We start from the raw sequence: 19,357 nt of genomic DNA, 5'->3' as shown, positions 1-19,357 counted from the left end.
TGAAGAAGTGACTGTGAATCTGAAAGACTCGGCCTTGAAGAGAGACAAATATTTCTGTTTAACTCAAAAGCTAGCAGGTTCAGCTCTATCAGCTTTAGCACCTGTCATTGAATCCCTGGTGCCATCTAAGGAACCAGAAAATGTTGGAAGGCTGGAAAAAGTTTGGGATGCAGCGAAGTTACTGATCGAGATCCACAGATCTCAGACAGTAGCTCGAAAAGCATGTATTTTGCCTACGCTGTCTAAACAGTGGGCTACAGCACTAGAAAAAAGGACAACCGATAGTTATCTATTCGGTGAGAAATTGGTGGATAAGGTCAAGGAGATCAAGGCGATTGGGAAAGTAGGTGATGAAATGAAGCCTTCTTTGCCAAAGAAGACTTTTGCGCCACCAAATCCTTTAAACTGGAAGAGCTCGTCGAGCCAGAGGAAGCCGGTGTCTCAGGCGAGCGGAAAAATCTCAATACCGAAAAAACCACCGACTTCCAAGTTCCAGTCGAAACAATCGACATATCCCAAGTCGAATCAATATCGACACCAGAACAATCGCTCCCAGAACCACTAATCTCACAGGACAGTGTAAGTATTTTTGCGGGCCGTTTAAGGTACTTTTTGAAGGCTTGGGAATCAATCACTAGTAATGAATTTGTCATCCAATGTGTAAAAGGGTACAAAATTCCTTTTAAATCTATTCCTGTACAAAATTGTTTACCACCGACTAGATTATGGTCAAAACAAGAAGTTATAAATATCCAATCAGAAATTAATCGTTTGTTATCAATAGGTGCAATTGTTGAAGTCGAAGAAGTCTCGGATCAATTTATTTCACCATTTTTTCTTGTTCCCAAATCTGATGGGCAACAAAGATTCATTTTAAACCTAAAAGAACTGAATACTTTTATTGACACGGAGCATTTCAAGCTCGAGGATCTTAGATCCGCGTGTAATTTACTGGAACATGGTATTTTTATGGGCACAATCGATCTCAAGGACGCATATTTCTTGATTCCAGTATGCGAAATTCATCGTAAGTTCTTAAGATTCACAATTAATGGCAAGATTTATGAATTCATCTGTTTACCTTTTGGGTTATGTACATGCCCTTTGACTTTTACTAAGCTCTTGAAACCTGTGATAAACTATCTTCGGTTAAAGGGATTCCTCTCGATCGTATATTTAGATGATTTTTTATGCTTAGGTGATTCGATTGAGGAATGCAGTGAAAACCTTTGGCAAACTATCAAGTTACTAGAGTCATTGGGATTCATCGTAAATTTTGAGAAGTCTAACTTAGAACCTGGAACAAAATGTAAATATTTAGGGTTTATTCTAAATTCATCCGCGATGAGGGTTGAGCTTCCACAAGATAAAAAGATCTTGATGCAGTTACAGATCGAGAATCTAAAGAAGAAAAAGACGATTAAAATCCGTGATTTTGCCAAAGTTGTTGGTTCAATAGTAGCTTGCTGTCCAGCAGTGGAGTATAGTCTGCTACACTGCAGGCTTTTTGAGAGAGCTAAGGTTCAAGCCTTGAGTAAGAGTGGCGGTTGTTTCGAGGCCTCTATGGAGATACCGAGGTTTACCCTGGTAGATTGGGATTGGTGGCTGAAAGTTTTGCCAAACGCTAGTAAGAAGATAAGAAACAGTCAGTATGAGATGATAATTTATTCAGATGCCTCGTTGACTGGATGGGGTGCTTTTTGTGGCGGTGAAAGCGCCAATGGGTTATGGAGCAAAGAGGAGAGAATTCTCCATATAAATCATTTGGAACTTAAGGCTGCCTTATTAGCCTTGAAATGTTTTGTTACTGAGTTACGTGGCATAAATATATTGTTGATGGTTGACAATACGACGACGATGGCTTACATTAATAGGATGGGCGGTGTCCGATATTCTGATCTTCATAAATTGGCATGTGAGTTTTGGAACTGGTGTGAAAGCCGTCAGTTATGGGTTCACGCAACGTACATTCCCTCAAAAGAAAATGTTGAGGCAGATTATTCGTCGAGGATTGATAACTCTGATACAGAGTGGGAATTGGCAGACTATGCATTTACAGAAATTGTTAAAATTTTTAATGAGCCAGAGATCGATTTGTTCGCTTCACGGATTAATGCTAAATGTTCGGTATACTGTTCTTGGAAAAGAGATCCGGATGCTTTTGTTTTTGATGCATTTACGATTGATTGGTCTGATTGGATATTTTATGCCTTCCCCCCATTCTCAGTAATAGCTAAAGTAGTTAAAAAAATTAAAGATGATAAGGCAGAGGGGATTTTAGTAGTACCCTATTGGCCTACTCAGGTTTGGTTCCCAGCCTTCATGAAATTATTAAAGGGAAATTGGGTGAAGTTCGAAGCAGATCCTAATTTACTTGTTTCTCCTTCTAGATCCCACAAACACCCGCTGGCAGCGAAGCTTACCCTGGTTGCCGCGAAGTTATCAGCAAAGCATTGTTGATCAAGGGTACGCCGATGGAAGCGATTAACATCTCTTTAGCTTCTTTGGAAGAATCGACCTTGAAACAATACAATGGTACTTTGAAACTTTGGTGGCAATGGAATAAGCAGGTCAATGAAAATCCATATGTGGGATCGGTGGAGAAGATTCTCAAGTTTTTGTCAGAGAGATTTAGTGACGGCGTTGGGCATAGTGCGTTGAACTCTGCTAGAGCTGCGCTTTCGTTACTATCAAATGAAGATATTACTAACAATAGATTGATAAGTCGTTTTATTAAAGGGTCATCCAAGATAAGACCCAGTTTGCCTAAGTATGACTCGACTTGGGATGTGGATCCGGTGTTAAAGAAGCTAGCGACATGGTTCCCGCTAAGTGAGTTGTCCTTGAAGAAATTGACAGAGAAGCTCGTAGTTCTTCTAGCCTTAGGAACTGCCCACCGTTCTCAAACGTTAGCTCTGATTAATATCTCGAATATCATGATTTTGGAGTCAAGAATCGAAATCCGTATTCCAGACAAGATAAAGACTTCTCGACCAGGAGCTTCACAACCAGTCCTGAAGTTCCCATTTTTCTTAAACAAGCCAGAATTGTGCATCGGTAAAACCTTGATCCAATATTTAGCTGTGACAAAAAGTCTTCGAGGTAATATTGATTCGCTTTTTATCTCCGTGCATAAACCACACAAAGGAGTTAAAAGTGAAACAATCAGTCGCTGGATAAGAGCGACGTTAGAGCAATTAGGCGTCGATAAGAGGTTCACAGCGCATTCCACGCGACACGCGTCAACATCAAAGGCATACGAGAGAGGTGTGCGCATTGAGGAAATTAAAAAAGTAGCTGGTTGGTCCCGGGAGTCAAAAGTATTTGCTAAGTTCTACCATCAGCCAATTATTACTGAAAGCAATAATTTTGTGGAGTCCGTGTTATCATCGAGTACAAATGGATGATTACACCACATTAATATAAAAATAACTAAGAATATTAATGACTCATTTTTTATTTTACGATTGTAATAGTTAATAAATAACATTTTGTTCAGAAAAATATTTGCTCTGAAAAGCTACCTTCGTAATCTCGAAGTACGAGACACGAAGGATAATTGAAAGATTAAACGAGCCTGCCGAAGGCAGGCGAGGTTTGATCACAATTATCCGAGTGTCTCGTACGAGAGATTCCCACCCGAATATTAGGTAATACTTCCCAACCCTTGTAGGTAAAATAAAAAATGCAATAGCTTTATACGAATGAGCAAACAGCAGCAAGGCGGCGCCACGGTAGTCGATAGGCGCGGTATTTTATTAATTTTAAGCTCTAAATTTGTGGTCAAAGACATGAAAGTAGTGGTACTACCTTCGTAATCTCTCGTACGAGACACTCGGATAATTGTGATCAAACCTCGCCTGCCTTCGGCAGGCTCGTTTAATCTTTCAATTATCGATTCCATCGCCATACTCTATTTCTAACCTAACTAACATTTAGATAGTTGATGAGTATTAGGGTAATCTGTATGGTGTTGGTCATAACAATCTTTTTTCCAAATGTAAGCCCACCTTTATATTATGATTGCCATTATTTTTCCGACCGTTGTGAAATAACGTCAGGATATTTTTACTTCGAGCAGTCCAATTGATGTCCGTTTTAAGACTGACAGTTACATGGATTGCGACATCGTCAGATTTGTGTTTAACTTAAAAAATTCCTAAAAACTTTTATTAGTATTTACGCACAAGCGGTCTTCTGCGTCACTGCTGCTGTATGCCAATATTGCTGGCTTATATATTGACATTTGGCTTTCTACAGGTATTTGCATAATCTATAAATCCAGGACAATAAATGTCAAAAAATATTTTTCATCTAGACGTTATATCTGTACTTATCCTCTCATTTGTTTAGGATTCTCAACGATCAAACGTTTTCAAAATAAATAGAATAGAAAATATTTAATTCCAGTATTCGTGGTACATAAAATGTCTCACATAATGACTCTGTCAAAACACACATGATGTTTTTCTGTCAAAACACATCGTAAAATGAAGAATGCAAGGAGCGTGGTCGAATATTTATTGTAATACCTTCAATCACATTAAAAAGCTATAAATACTGTCATATTTAAGCCACATGTACGTGTTTAGGGATTCCCTGCCCTATAGTTCTAGGTCGCGTACCTTTACTACATACAAATCGGCCATTACATTCAACTGCGTAATTTCACTCTTGTTGAGTACACTACGCATATTATGGCTTCCTACCAGCTGGATTAATATGCCTTCTGTCAAGAATGTTTGTGAAAATAAACTACGGTTTGTTATGAATTGTAACAGGAATGTTTACATGTTCTTGCAAAAAACGAGTTCATAGCTTTATCTAACGAGAGACACAGTTACATTGTTCAATGTCAATAACTATCAAATCAATAGTAATAGCAGCACGAGTACTTTGGGTCTAATTGTGACCTATAGTATAAGGAATTACTGTGCATATAAGAAAAAAATTAATATTTCATTCATAACTGTTGATACCTTTTCGTCAAAGCGTATGAACCAATGAGTCATTATAAGTCCTTCGTTCGCGTCATAGCCCGTATGACGATAAAATCGGCCCGTTAGCAGCGGCGACATGCTGTCTGGCGCCAGAACATCGGCTTCGCTACTAGGCGTAATTAATTATAAACAGATGCGTAGATACGTCGTAGATGTTTTTAGCGCCTCAAACACTTGTTTAACAGAACAGCGATCATTTTTAAACTCTGCACAGTCATTTTAACTCAATTCATTTTTTTTTATGGCATGATAAAATAAAATTTATGGTAGTAGGCACGTAACTCAAATAAATGTTAAAATGTGTCAAACAATATTTTCTTCAAAATTAGTTCGCCAACTACGTGATGCAGCCAAGTTTGTTGACATGTTTATGAGAAGTTATCTGTACTTCCATTCTTATTACAACTTCTACGAATGATAATTGTGAGATAATGGTGGGTGGCGTACTAGTTTTTGTCAGTACAACAATCATTGAGTAATTATAGTTTGGATAATTGAAACAAATGTTCGTTATCGTAAGCATCTTACACGAAATAAACAAATAGTCGTAATAAAGAACGTAGATTCTTTAGCTGTTTATCACCACAGTATTTACACTAAAGCGGAGTGGTTTTTTTTGAATTCGAGATTGAGACTGTGTGAGTATAATGTTCCCAACTAGCGGTTAAACTTTTTACTCAGAACATTAAATACTTTAACTATTTAGCGTGGCCATAATGTTATAGATGTTTAACCGTTCATCAAAAAAATCGAAATGATCGGTAATAAAAAATAAAACCATTTCAATTTGCTAAAAAATTTAATCACATAATAGTTCAAAACGTATGGACTTCTTTCCTTTTGAATAAATTCACTTTCTCGAGTGTATTGAAAATATTAAAATCTAGGCCAGTTAGTAACTTAATCTAAAAGTACAATAATTACATATCCTTGTCAAACAAGAGACATAACATGTGAGTAAACCAAACTATGAGTAGCGTGATTTGTTGATTACAGGATAGAAAATATACACCATTGACACAACAGTATATAAACATTGATACAGGCACAACTGCGCGCAAAACATGTGTTCTAGTATTGCAAAGCTAAAAATAAGGTTATGGCTATGACTAAGTTTGTTCTGTAAAACAATAAATTGATACATTCATACATAAGCAAAACATCATAATATAATACTAAAGATGAACAACAATGCTTAGGGTGTTCAGTCATAAGTTACAACCAGTAATTAATAGGAGCTTTTCTACTTGAATGTGTTGGTTTACAAACAGCATAATTATCTCACAAAACCGTCATCATTTGTTTAGCGTTGTTCTTCGATGCTATTAGAAATGGTGTGAGTCCTGCATAGTTACGCGCATTTCTATTAGACTAATTTCATTTTAATGGATTTAAGCTTTTCACGTGATGTTAGAGTGGGCTAACTCTCAGCGGATTAGCGGGTTTCACACTGCTGAATCGAGTGGTTGCTAACCGAAAATACGTCTACTTTGTTTAACTGCAGTTCTTGATTGTGACAGTCACTAAAATTTTATATAAAAGATGCAGTAAAACATGATTACCTGGTTGTAATATAAATAATCATCTGGCGTTGAGATGGTTGAGTGGCGTTGCTGTCGAATTTTTTCCGCTGTGTTTGCCAATGACACTGTTTTCATTCGCACTAATTGATTTAATGAAATATCCACTGCACAAAAAATTCCTGTCTTTTTTACACCGTCACTACAATGTACCACAATTGGGCTTAACAGCTGCTGTTGATTATTCGAGGCGCTTTTTTGCTTGTTGGTGTTTATAATCTTGATAAATTTGATAAAATCCACATGATTTGTCGGGGTTTCATCAACTGGCCATTCGGTATACTGGTAATGACTAATTTTTCGTAAGTCGTTTGAGGTTTTGTCTGTAATACGTAATGTTGTCAAAGTATAAGTTGGCTGCACACTTGTGTTCACAGTTTCAATCACAAAATCTTCAGTCGTAGTTTTCGAATCTTTATTGAGGCTCCAATACTGATAGCAGAGTTCCTCTCTATTCGTTCCTTTTGTGGGAGTTAACATCACTATAATATAACAATTATTCTGCCAAACTGCCTTCCAAAAATCGTTGCAAGTTTCCTCCATTGGTCCTTGAGTGCAGATGAATTTTTTATTATCTTCAAATCCATCAACGTAATTTGCGTGGATATAATCCGATGCACTTCCACCGCCAGATTTCAAAATTACCCGGTTGTGATCCCAGCATGGAATGTTGTAACGATTTTTTCTCAGGTTTTCTGGTTTTTCGTAATTTTCACAGGTACCGTTAAAGAGCTTCAAAATAACTTGATGGTGCTCCAAACGAACAATTCCAGGGAAGTTTAGCTGATTTCTTCTGTTCCAAAAATCGATGGCACGAAAAGTTTCAAAACACTTTACAACCATGGTTGTTCAGATAAGTAACAAGTTGGTTCACATATAATTCTCTGCAGTACACTGCAATGAACACGACGATTCACGACAATGAATGAAGTACTTCTAATTGTGCTATTAAGTGAAAAGCTACTATGGGGAGTTTTTCTGACGTCAAAGGTATGACGTATGCTGCGCTAATGTTTCCTTTAGTTTCTTAATGGTCACCTTAATCATTCTCCTTCATAGAAGTCGACTAGTACATCCGATGAATTTATTCAACGATCGACAATAGATACTAAATAATTGATGTTTATCCATTGTAAGTATGTAATAGAACGCACGATCGTAAAATTTTTACGATCTATAAACCACATACATCCCAAAATGCGTCATTGCAACATAATTTTCAGAATAATAAGTCTATTAGTTTTCATCAACCATCGAACAATCTTAAATATGTTTAATCATAGCTAATAACAAACAGGACAATAATGTTAATAAGGTTTATGAAAGTTACTTTGCACTATAGCTAAAAAATACTCTAACACTTATCAAATTTTAATAAATGTATCACTTAATCCTGCTATCAATGCAAAAGTAATTCAGAATTTTAATTACAAATTCAAAAAGCTCAAGATATGTTCTTGCAAATCGATATTACAAGTTCATTTAAGACTTTCTGATGAGCACAAATCATTCAAGAAGTTCAATACATTAGTGTATATATTTTTTTTTTATTTGTTGCAAAAGTATATCAAAAAAAACCGTCCATAAAGCACACCTGCGCTTTCGCGCTTGAGGTGTGCAAAACAGGTCATACATGCAAAACTCGCTGTATGTATAATTGTATATGTGGCTATATTTTCGTTTTCTTATATTTCCTTATACTAGTAGAACAAGGGGAGAGTATATATATATATATATATATATATATATATATATATATATGATAAGCTAAGTAAATTAACAAGTAACTATGGAGATCAATGTAGATCTGAAATTCGGATAAATTAGGTCCACATCGATCTAATTAGATGAATTTAGATCTAGATGACTGATTCCTAGCTATTTTTTCGTGAAAGTAATTGAACTCTTTAAGACATTATTTTTATCCTCAAAGACTTGTAATTCTCATTTATAATTTAAAAAGCTCTATAATCCGAATTTTATACATATTTAGTATTTTATTAAAACCTCTTTTGTATCCCATATGTTCGACTAGTTAATTCAGCACTACTTGATTTGCGTAAGGACAACTACCTGAGGACCATTTAGAGAGATTGTTTTGAGACGTAGGATACGTATCCGCCGAAGATGACGTCAGTAGCAGGTTCGTCCTGACGTCATTTGTTTTTCTACCTATTCCATGTCAAGTAAGAAAATTTCTTGATGGAGTCCATTACTAGTCGACCATAGTCAGTCTGTTCGAGATCCCCATACAACATGGACTAGTTTAGACTAGTAGTGCATTCCATCAAGAAATTTTCAGTTTTGAAAGATAATAGTGATTATGATTAGATTTGTGTAGCTTTATTACTGAACATAGTGTCAGTGAAAGCTTAGTATGGTACGTTAAATGACTTAGAAAATTTTATAGCCTTGAAATAGTGCTGGATATACGTAAATATATCGTCATACAGTTAGAAGCATAATCTCAGATACAAACCAATTGAGTAATTATTAGTTCAGATGCACAATAATAGGAATAGCCTACATTGGTACTAGAACCAACATAAAATTACTCAACTAACTATGACTCATTCATGTTTTTTTTTCTAAACATTTTTGATAAAGTTCAATTTGTTCGATAATTGTTATATTTATCTACTAGCAAGTGGAACTGCAGTTAGCTTTTTTGTGGAATAAAATCAAATACCTCAGAAAAAAAGCATTTCTACAGATGTTCATAACATATCTACACAAGATCAGGGAGTCTTATTATATTTCACTATTGATACTGGAAGCAGAGCTATAAGTATAGTATTAAATTGAAAAAAAAAAATTCTAGTTCTCGATATCTTTATTATGAAAATGAAAAGTAAAATATAACCCAAAAACTTACATGATACAACAATTAAGAAAAAAGCTACAAATAGTAAATTACAATATAACTATATACCAATAAAGATCTCTCAATTTTTCAATTTTTGTTCGTCCGTATCGGATGTGATTAATGACACTCCGGTCAAAAATAAACATAAAAATTCGCAACTAGATATTTATAAGCTATGGTTACAGTAGTTAGACTATTGCTTAGATTACAGTTGCTTTTTAATCTTTATGAACTAATTTTACACAAATTAACATGCACGTTATTCTAAACCCACTAACTTAGTCTACATTGTCTATATCCAGCACATCACTTACTGATAAAACACACATATGCAATCCGCGACACGTACACAACAGTTATGAACACACTATTTATTTTTCACTCATACGGTCCGTATTCTAAATCACTTTCTTCTTCTTCTGAATCACTCTTTTCGTCTTCCCTGTCGCTATTTTCTCGAGTAACTGCACCATGGTTTTCTAGTATCTCCATCATTTTTTTGTCTCTTATGCGCCATTTTTTCGATGCCAACTGGTACGCCGTGTATTTTGAGGAATTTTCAGCTTCCAAATTGATGCCTGGTTGCTGACATATCCATGCAGCTAGTTTATGGTCTTCTTTTTCAACTGCCACGTGAAGTACAGGTTTCTGACAAGAACTTTTAAAATTCAGATCTGCTCCATATTCTACTAACTTTTCCATTATCTGTATTGCTTGCTGTCCTTTATTTCTCCGGGCTGCTTCGTGGAGGCAAGTATTGCCGACCTTGTTCCGCTCTCGCAGCCATGGCTCGACCGTTTCATCCACGAACCCCTCGAGTGCATACAGCATCTTCAACCATCCTTTTTTAGCAATGACGTGAAAAATGTTATCTCCAAAACGCGTCTGATGTTGCTCCCAGTCGAACTTAAGCAGAAGTTGTAGATTTGGACTATCTGAATTATCCATCGCGTAGCCGTGATTAACTATTCTATCCCGAATGAAACGTATTTAAGAACTGGTGTATTTTGTCCGGCCTGTCAATTTATATTATAGGGAGCAGGATGTTCAATATGTGTGTTATATTGTGATAACACTATCTGTTTCCGAATCCGGCACAAATTAAAGTCACCGAGTGTACTTTAATTGTGAAATAACTAATAATATTGCGAATATGAGCGGATACATGAGTCACTTTACAATGTTTTACACCTCCACAAAATGACTCAACTAACTTAAACTTATTTATGTAATTTAATCACTTCTTGAACAGTTGCATCATATGGGTTTCGAGTATCTTCATCTTTTTTTCGTGACTTTCTTCTAATGCCACTTGGTGCGCCACATGTTGGAAGTATTTTTCCGTTTGTAAATTGATGCTTGGCTGTTTACATAACCATACAGCTAGTTCATAATCTCTTCTTTGCATTGCTATGTCAAGTACAGTGTCACCATGATATTGTCTTCTTGCATTTAGATCTGCTCCATAATCCACTAACTTTTCTATCAACTGTATTGCTTGCTGCCCTCTATTTCTATACGCGGCGATGTGGACACAAGTATCGCCTTTTTTATCCTGCATTTGCAGCCATGATTTGATTTCTTCATCTATAAGCACGTTGAAAGTATACAGTGTCTTCAACCATCCCAACCTTGCGATAACGTGGAAAATGTTCTCTCCAGTATACCTGTGATGTAGCTCCCAATTCATCTGAAGCAGCACTTCAAGATCTGAACTATCTTCAGGCTCCATTGCTTTGTAGTGGCGTACGATTCTATTCCGAATGAAATGTATTCAAGAACTGGTATATTTTATCTGGCCTGTCTATTTATATACTCTGTAACGGGTTCTTCTAAATGTTTGTTGTAACGTGATAACACTATCTGTTTACGAATTATAGTTTCGGTTTTCCCGATTTTTATTCGCGGTCATAGGTTATCGATTGCTCATTTTAGTCCGGTATAATATTGAATTCAAAGAAACAAAATTGTTCTAGTTTTACTTATTTTTATTATAACAATGAAAAGTAAAATGCAACATACATGATATGCACGATTTACGAGCGAGGTACATGAATCTACTTTAAAGCTATACCTTCATTAGGTATATTTTTGGCAATATTATGTTTTCAATTTCTCATATCGGAGGCGATTGATTGCTCACACCGGTCAAAAAACAACATAAATATGAAAAACTAAATATTTTTAAGCTTAACTAACAGTTAATAGATTTTCTCTTACATTACAGCTGCTTTATAATCTATAAACTACATTTTACCCAAAATCACATCCAAGTTATTCTAATCCCACTAACTAAGAGGACATTATCTACATCTAATAGCTACCTTACATCAATAAAACATACTATGCTATTTGCGACCCGTACACACAACACTCATGACCACTCTAGTCATTTTCCACACTGTCAGTTATTATGCGGAATCACTTTTTTCTTCTTCTTCGTCACTGTCGCTTACTCCCCGAGCAATTGCACCATGGGTTCTGAGTATCTTCATCATTTTTATGTCACCTAATGCCGTTTGAAATGGCGTCAGCCTGGCGTGATTTTGTCTTTCTAAATTGATGCTTGACTGCTTACACAGCCACGCAGCTAGTTGGTAATCTTTGTTATAGACCACCTGGTGAAGTACAGTATCACCCGCGCATGAGTTTCCTGCGTTAAGATTAGCTCCCATTTTCACTAACAATTCGATTAACAGTATTGCTTGCGGCCCTCTTTTCGATGACGCTGCTACGTGGACACAATTTTCACCTTTATAGTTCGGCTCTTGCAGTAAAGACTTGGTCGTATTATCCACTAAGTGACCAACTTCATACAGCCACATCCAATCTCCTGATCTTGCAATCTCGTGAAAGAAGTTCTCTCCAGTGTACAGGTTTCGCTCAAACAGCTTCTTAATCTTGGAAGTATCCATCCTTCAGCAGTTGTGCACAAGTCCGTCTATCCCAAATAAAACGTATTCAAGAACTGAAACACTTGATCTGAATTCTTTTTATATCATCTCAAGTGGGACACAATCTCTGCCAATAAAATTTGAATATCATCATCTATTTACGAACTTCAGCTTTGGTTTTCCCGGCATTGATAGAAAGGTTACAGGCTATCATCTATTTATTCCAGCCCATCGTACGATCACGTGCTGTTATGATTTGAAATTTATTTATGTTATTCAATTCTTCTCGTAGAAACAGTACTTTTTTTACTTTAAGGTAAAATAAATGTTGATGTGCATTATACCTTTTTGCGCAATAAAGAAGATAGTCCATAACAAGAGAGGAGTTCAAAAGCTTACGAACAGTACTCAGATTTACAAAAATTACCGGTTATCTTATCTTTGTATCGTTACATGAATTCGAATGTTTTACAGCCGTTACCATTAGTATGTCATCATACAATTAGAAGTAAATCTATTAGGTACCTATCAATTTGACTATACATCAAAAGGCATTATACCTTGAGCAAATTTCAGTTATAAATAAAAGGTACCAGAAAACCCTTAAACTCACATATTAATCTTGGTTACCATTTCAGAATCTCCTATGCCTTTGTAATCAGTCATCCCTGAATATCGATTAGAGATCCAGTACTTACATTTAAATAAAATAGCGGATTCGAACCGTTGCGTGTAAACGCCCCCTTTGCTCCTTCCACATCATGGAATTTTTTTAAATGTAATATTTCGTAGCTGAACTATAGCGACAGCTGTATATAGTTTATCCTCGAGTATTTTAAGAACTATGCTATTAGTAGATTATTATTTTTTAATAACCATCCATTTTTCCGCTTTTGCAGTTATAGGCACCGTTGTAGGCATCATTAGCGTTATTATTTTCAGTCCGTACTTCCTTTTGTAATCAAATTCGGAACATTCCTAAATTTGGTGATAACATTTGTCGTGTTATTATGACGTTATCAGTAAAACCTACACCCTTATCAATAACTAGAAAACATGTTCTTATCTACTGAGTATTAATTTAGGCAGTCAAATTGAGTTCGCTAACTGTTGTAAAATGAAATTATTTATTTTCCGCGCATCAAAAAATTATAGCCGTAATTCACGAAAAATCTTATTTGTTATTATTATCACTCTTCTTCGGTCATTACTCATTACCAATATGGATAATTTACGAGACTAGCATGAAAGTTTGTTTTAACCTCTCAATAACGATTTACTTTCATCAAATCTTAATTACTCTATGGGTACTATCTAGGTCATGACGTAGAACATTTCCTTTCTACTCTCTAAATCTAATACAGCGACTATTCACTGTTTCACAGCTGTACGTATACTGTTTAGTATACTTATAGTTTTGAAATAGTATATATGCACCATTTTCCTGTCGTTCCCACTGTTCTCGATTTAGAGAGTTTGATTTCTGTTGATGAAAAATATGGTACTCGTAATTTATTTGATTTAGTAAACTAGCAACAGAGAACGACATTGATTAACACAGTAATAAAACATTTTACGATGAGACCAGTTTTAATAGTTAAGTGCTCTTAATTTTTGTATTTTACATTTTTTTTCATGTTTTTTTTCACACAAAATCATTTGTTCGCAACTTATTAAGTGTGAGTGATTTCTATTTTTGTTGTTGTTAGTTAACATGCTCGTAAATTACAAAGGAACATTTTAAAGTCTTGTTACATGTCACTTCGATGAATCTTTTAGGTTCGATATGCAGAATACGAAAGTAATTTTACATTTCCTGAAATTAATGCAACTAAGTGGAAAAACACTTGAATTTATTTCCTTGGTTAATGAATAATACAATTTTCGTAGTTATTACACTATTGTTCCGTTAATAAACCAGGAACAAAATAGTTTTATAACAAAAATACTTGAAGTATGTTAATTATACAACTGGATTTTAGCCAATCCACCGTAATGGCTGAAGACGCATTCACATCTGTTGATTTATTACAGTTATATTTCCAACCAGATTACGTTTAGATACACCCATACGGATATCAGCCATTTGATACGCCATCTGTTGAAAGATCAAGATCCAAAAATGAACTAAAGACAATTATGTCTCTTTTTTACTATTTTTGAATGCAGATCAAAGCATAATTTGTATGTGAGTAAATTTTCTGTGAAAGTATGTCTATATTGATACTCAGATGCAGTCAATTATAGACCGTACTGCAAAAACAACAGAGACCGAAATTGTTTGCACGGTTTAAACTTCAATCAGCGTGTTAAGGCGTTGACAATACTTATGGTTGGCGTTGGCAATCAGCCATGGTATTAAAAATGTCGGCAAATCCAAAAGTGCACGCCTCAATCGCTTATTTTACTTTTGATTATTAAACGGGTGTAATTAAAAGAGTTTAGTAAAATTTTTGTGTGAGTAAAATAGTCGGAAAAAACATCCGTTTACAAAGCCCCCTCCGCGTTTTCGCTTTTGAGGTGTGCAATAATCTTAAGGTTATAATCCCTGCTGAGTAGAATAGCTAAGCCATGGGTCAAGAATAGTTGTTTGAAGGTTAATTTTTCTACCATCTAATAGAGCAATTTGTTTTATCTTTTATGAATTTATTTGACTATGCTGGTATACAAAAATTCTTAACTTTTGTGTGGAATAAAAACAACCACTTAAATAATTATGGAAAATCTTTAATACTCAATGTTTTACATGGAAATAAGCTTAATTCTAATCCTTACATATAAACTTAATCGAGTTAAACATAGGTTCAACTAATACATGACAATTCTGAGCCTATAGCCAAACATTCAGAAAACGGACACTCTTTTAAAAGCTAAACAATATTTTTTGACCCGGCTTCTGAAAGACGTGCTTTCAGAGTTTCTAACATCATCATCCGTTTTGAATTCTAACGCCCATTTACTATGCAATAAAATTTTGTTAATGATTGAATATTCCTCAAAGCTAAAAGAATCTAATTGCATTTGACCTTTTATTTTCAGTATTACACTAGGCACTGACACTGTCTGTGTTTCTTGCAGTTGGCTTAAACAATTGTCTAACGCACAGAACGATATTGCTCTTTCACAACGTTCCACACTGTGAATCACTATTGGTTGACATGCACAATTGTCCGATGATGATGCAGGTATGATGTATTTTTTATGATTTTTGTTGACCATCTTCAAGAAAAATATAAGCCGCGCTGATTCGATTGGCAATTTACCGTCTGGGTGTTCATGATACTCATAATAAGTTATTTGTTTTGATTTGTTATTTTGCTGATTGGCCACTGTGAGAAAAGTTTCCGTATAGTAGTTATGTGGAATTGTTTTCGTTTTCAGAATTTTGAACTCACCTTCAGTATAAACGGGAATATTTTCATGCAGCCAATATTGACAGTTTTTCCATTTATTAATGTCGAATCTCACTATTACGCGACAGTTAGTTTCCCAAATTAGTTTCCAAAAGTTGCGAGACTTATTTTCGGATGCAACGGTCTCAACCACTATGAACTTCCTTTGCAGATCGAACCCGTCGACATAGCTTGCGTAGAAACTATCTAGCCCGTTAACAGACGGCTCCAAGCTCTGGATCGTTTCCACACTACTACTGTGACTGTGTCTTCTGTTTTGTTTCTTCTTTTCCGGGGTTTCTTCGTACCAGCAAGTATGGTTGATGAAGAAGTGCTCGGACTTAATAGTTTCCAAACATTCCGAATATTTACGCTTCCAAAACTCATGGAGGCTTAGATTTGCAAAGCAGTCGACAGACATGGGTTTGACTATAACTTTCGTTGTTTAAAACGGTGAGGTTGTGTCGCGATGACCGACGCGAATTTACTGAATCCAGACTGATAATGCTCTCTTTTATTAGCAGTCATCTCATGTAAAATTTTTCTGAGAAAGCGTTCCGACGTGAACGCTATTAACCTTCCGCCTAACACGCTATGAGGGAATACCCACTTTTATATTTTTTCAGTGATAATTTCAGAGAAGTTAATCGTTACTTTTCTAAACCCATTCAGGAATTCGTGGATTGATGACTGCAATGACATACACATTAAATGTGTTTTATTCCCCGGGAAAAAATGATTTTGCCTAATTATATATAATTATATATGATTATATATGGTTATATATAGACCTATATATAAGTATATATAGTCTTATATATAATTAGACCTAATTATACCGGGAAAAAAATGATTTCGCCTAATTATATATGATTATATATAGAATATGTATGGTTATATATAGACCTATATATAAGTATATATAGCCTTATATATAATTAGACCTAATTATACCGGGAAAAAAATGATTTTGCCTAATTATATATGATTATATATAAAATATATATGGTTATATATAGACCTATATATAAGTATATATAGCCTTATATATCATTAGATCTAATTATATCCCGGGACAAAATTATTTTGCCTAATTATATATGATTGTATATGGAATATATATAATAGTATATATAATAGTATATACCTATATATAGTTATACATAGGTCTATATATGATTAGATCTGATTAGACCTGACCTATATAGACCCATATATAGTAATTTTTATTATATTTTAGATCTTTAGATCTATATATAATCAAATATAAATTAATTATTTATATATATATATATATATATATATATATATATATATATATATATATATATATATATATAAGTTAATATTTTATTTATAGAATATATTTAATTTCTTTAATATATTAGTAAAAATGACTCTAGTAATTTACGTTTGTAAGTACTAATAGTCTAATGACATGATTATATTATCTATCTATAAATACATAATAAAATGTTATATAACAAAAATAAATATATGTAGTAGCACAGTCGTTAATTATACTCTATATTTATATTTTGAGGGAAATATAATTTGTTATGAATAATTGCAAACGTATAATTAAAAAATAAACTTCCCTCTGAATTCTTCAATATTAATCGTACATGAACATACGTAATTGTATATAAATTACACATAATCATATATATGATTAAACCCGCCTAATTTTCGGATCTAATTATATATAAAATATGATATATATATGTATTATACATAATCATATCTAATTATATATGAGTATATATAACTTGTATATGATTATATATAATTAGACCTGGCCAATTTTCAGATCTAATTATATATAAAGTATTATATATAATCATATATAACCTATATATAATTATATATAAATTATATATAATTAGACCTGGCCAATTTTTAGATCTAATTATATATAAGGTCTTATATATAATTATATATAATTAGGCAAAATCATTTTTTCCCGGGTCGTGAACGAAAAATGATAATATTCTCTTGTGTATTGTAATCTGCACCTTTCATTGAAAAAGTTACTTAAGCAGAAGGTTTACAATCTATTCTTTGACGTGTAGGTTGTCCAGCCTTCAAATTTTCAAGATTTCAGGTTGGTGACGGTTAAACTCTTGCTTATGTCCTACTATACTTGAAGTGGAAGATATTACATTATTGGCATTGTGAAACAACTCTAAGTTCATACGGTAGTTAATTTGTTAGCATTGTTGTTGTTCATGCGGTGACTTGAATATTGATAAACTTAGGCCCAAATGCACTCATAACAAACAAGTATGACGGATGTATTTTAATTAATGTTTACAAATAGCTGATTATTTTGTCTTAATGTCAGTACCTTCTAGCTTACAACTTATAGATGAATCTTATTTATGTTTATACTAAGAATAAATGCAAATCTTTCTGAAACAAGTGGGAACGTAATTCTAAGAGTACCCATATATTTGTTCGCATAGTTTCTAAGAAATAACGTAAGACATTATTTATAAAAACATATTGTTCTGGGGATAAAATACTAGAATGCCTCTGATGCCTAATTCTGAATACAACTTCTGGTACATTAATCGTTGCTGTATTTACCATTTGATATAAGCAAGCATCTATAGCACAAAGTGTACCTGTTCCGATACCTGAGCTGCAGTGAACTACGATTGGGCCTGGCAGAATATGGTCAATGACCAATGCTTTTCTTAATAAAGACTGTTGCCTTTTATTTATGGCTACGATGAAATCTAGAAACCCTGCCATGTTACCAGGAACACCATGAGCTGGCCAGTCGAAGTATTTGAAGAAATGTATGATTCTTGATTCTCCAGTCTCTTCATTTAGAATACTTAAAGTTATTTCACTATAATGGTAATGCAAAGTCACTTTTTTTGCACTGACTTTGAATATTTTTAAGATCGTATCACAATCTTTATTTGAAGCCCAATACTGAGGACATATTGGCCTTGAATGTTGTGCGGTATCGGTTAACATCACGACAATGTAAGAATTTTCTTGCCAAATCATGGTAAAAAAGTCACAAAGCGTCTCTGCTGTTGGTTCTTGCGTTGCCACAAATTTCTTATCAGCGTTGAATCCACTTACGTAATTAGCGTGTACGTAGTCCACATCACAATCAGACTTTAAAATCACACGGGAACTGTCCCAGCATGGAATGCTCATATTACGATTCTTCTTTATGTTTTTATGTTTCTGAAAGTTTTTGAAAGTTCCATGTATTGGCATGTTGAGGATGCTGAAGTGTTCGTGTAAAATCAAATCCAAATATCTTGGATTAGTTGTTCGTCCGAAATAATCACTAATACTAACAGTTTCAAACAAATTAATAGCCATTATTAGAAAATTCAATTACACGACTGGGAGAAGCAGATCATGAAATAGGAATGTTAACGTGGCAGTGACTCCTGTTAGAATGAGAGCTAATTCGCGTTTTCTGGTGTTGTAAGTACGGATATATCACATATTTTTAACGAGTTAGACTCCACAATATCCTGTTGATAACGTTACCTACACTTGTATTATTAACATGAGTTACTCAAAAGGTTTTCCTCAATTTGCAATGCTGATGTAATGTTTATAAGCTTTTTCATAACAGAAACTTCCCTATAAG

The 19,357-nt window shown here is 34.3% G+C and overlaps 7 protein-coding genes across 7 annotated transcripts; 1 reads left to right on the top strand and 6 right to left on the bottom strand.

The window, feature by feature from the left end:
- Nucleotides 1–725: 725 nt before the first annotated feature.
- On the top strand, nt 726–3,407 carry LOC130663253 (uncharacterized). Its single transcript, XM_057462372.1, has 4 exons — nt 726–741; nt 785–1,027; nt 1,199–2,304; nt 2,391–3,407. Exons 1-4 carry the CDS (start codon nt 726–728, stop codon nt 3,405–3,407), a joined length of 2,382 nt encoding a protein of 793 aa, XP_057318355.1.
- A 2,398-nt stretch (nt 3,408–5,805) lies between these two features.
- Nucleotides 5,806–7,911, bottom strand: LOC130663768 (tyrosine-protein phosphatase non-receptor type 9-like). Its single transcript, XM_057463208.1, has one exon. It carries the CDS (start codon nt 7,421–7,423, stop codon nt 6,524–6,526), a length of 900 nt encoding a protein of 299 aa, XP_057319191.1. The 5' UTR covers nt 7,424–7,911; the 3' UTR covers nt 5,806–6,523.
- Nucleotides 7,912–9,408: 1,497 nt separating this feature from the next.
- LOC130663090 (uncharacterized) lies at nt 9,409–10,648 on the bottom strand. Its single transcript, XM_057462157.1, has one exon. The coding sequence runs from the start codon at nt 10,392–10,394 to the stop codon at nt 9,825–9,827; it is 570 nt and encodes a 189-aa protein (XP_057318140.1). The 5' UTR covers nt 10,395–10,648; the 3' UTR covers nt 9,409–9,824.
- Nucleotides 10,649–10,683: 35 nt separating this feature from the next.
- On the bottom strand, nt 10,684–11,336 carry LOC130663091 (uncharacterized). The gene has a single exon (XM_057462159.1). It carries the CDS (start codon nt 11,176–11,178, stop codon nt 10,684–10,686), a length of 495 nt encoding a protein of 164 aa, XP_057318142.1. The 5' UTR covers nt 11,179–11,336.
- Nucleotides 11,337–11,857: 521 nt separating this feature from the next.
- LOC130663252 (NF-kappa-B inhibitor cactus-like) lies at nt 11,858–12,361 on the bottom strand. Its single transcript, XM_057462371.1, has one exon. The coding sequence runs from the start codon at nt 12,359–12,361 to the stop codon at nt 11,858–11,860; it is 504 nt and encodes a 167-aa protein (XP_057318354.1).
- A 1,030-nt stretch (nt 12,362–13,391) lies between these two features.
- Nucleotides 13,392–16,630, bottom strand: LOC130663593 (tyrosine-protein phosphatase non-receptor type 9-like). The gene has a single exon (XM_057462898.1). It carries the CDS (start codon nt 16,151–16,153, stop codon nt 15,185–15,187), a length of 969 nt encoding a protein of 322 aa, XP_057318881.1. The 5' UTR covers nt 16,154–16,630; the 3' UTR covers nt 13,392–15,184.
- Nucleotides 16,631–17,331: 701 nt separating this feature from the next.
- LOC130663594 (tyrosine-protein phosphatase non-receptor type 9-like) lies at nt 17,332–19,290 on the bottom strand. The gene has a single exon (XM_057462899.1). The coding sequence runs from the start codon at nt 19,078–19,080 to the stop codon at nt 18,118–18,120; it is 963 nt and encodes a 320-aa protein (XP_057318882.1). The 5' UTR covers nt 19,081–19,290; the 3' UTR covers nt 17,332–18,117.
- Between the last annotated feature and the right edge of the window lie 67 nt (nt 19,291–19,357).

The sequence above is a fragment of the Microplitis mediator genome, chromosome 2 (assembly GCF_029852145.1).
Source record: "Microplitis mediator isolate UGA2020A chromosome 2, iyMicMedi2.1, whole genome shotgun sequence".
NCBI classification, from domain to species: domain Eukaryota; kingdom Metazoa; phylum Arthropoda; class Insecta; order Hymenoptera; family Braconidae; genus Microplitis; species Microplitis mediator.
Note: the sequence above shows the minus strand (reverse complement) of the source record. Positions and strands in the feature narration are given on the sequence as shown.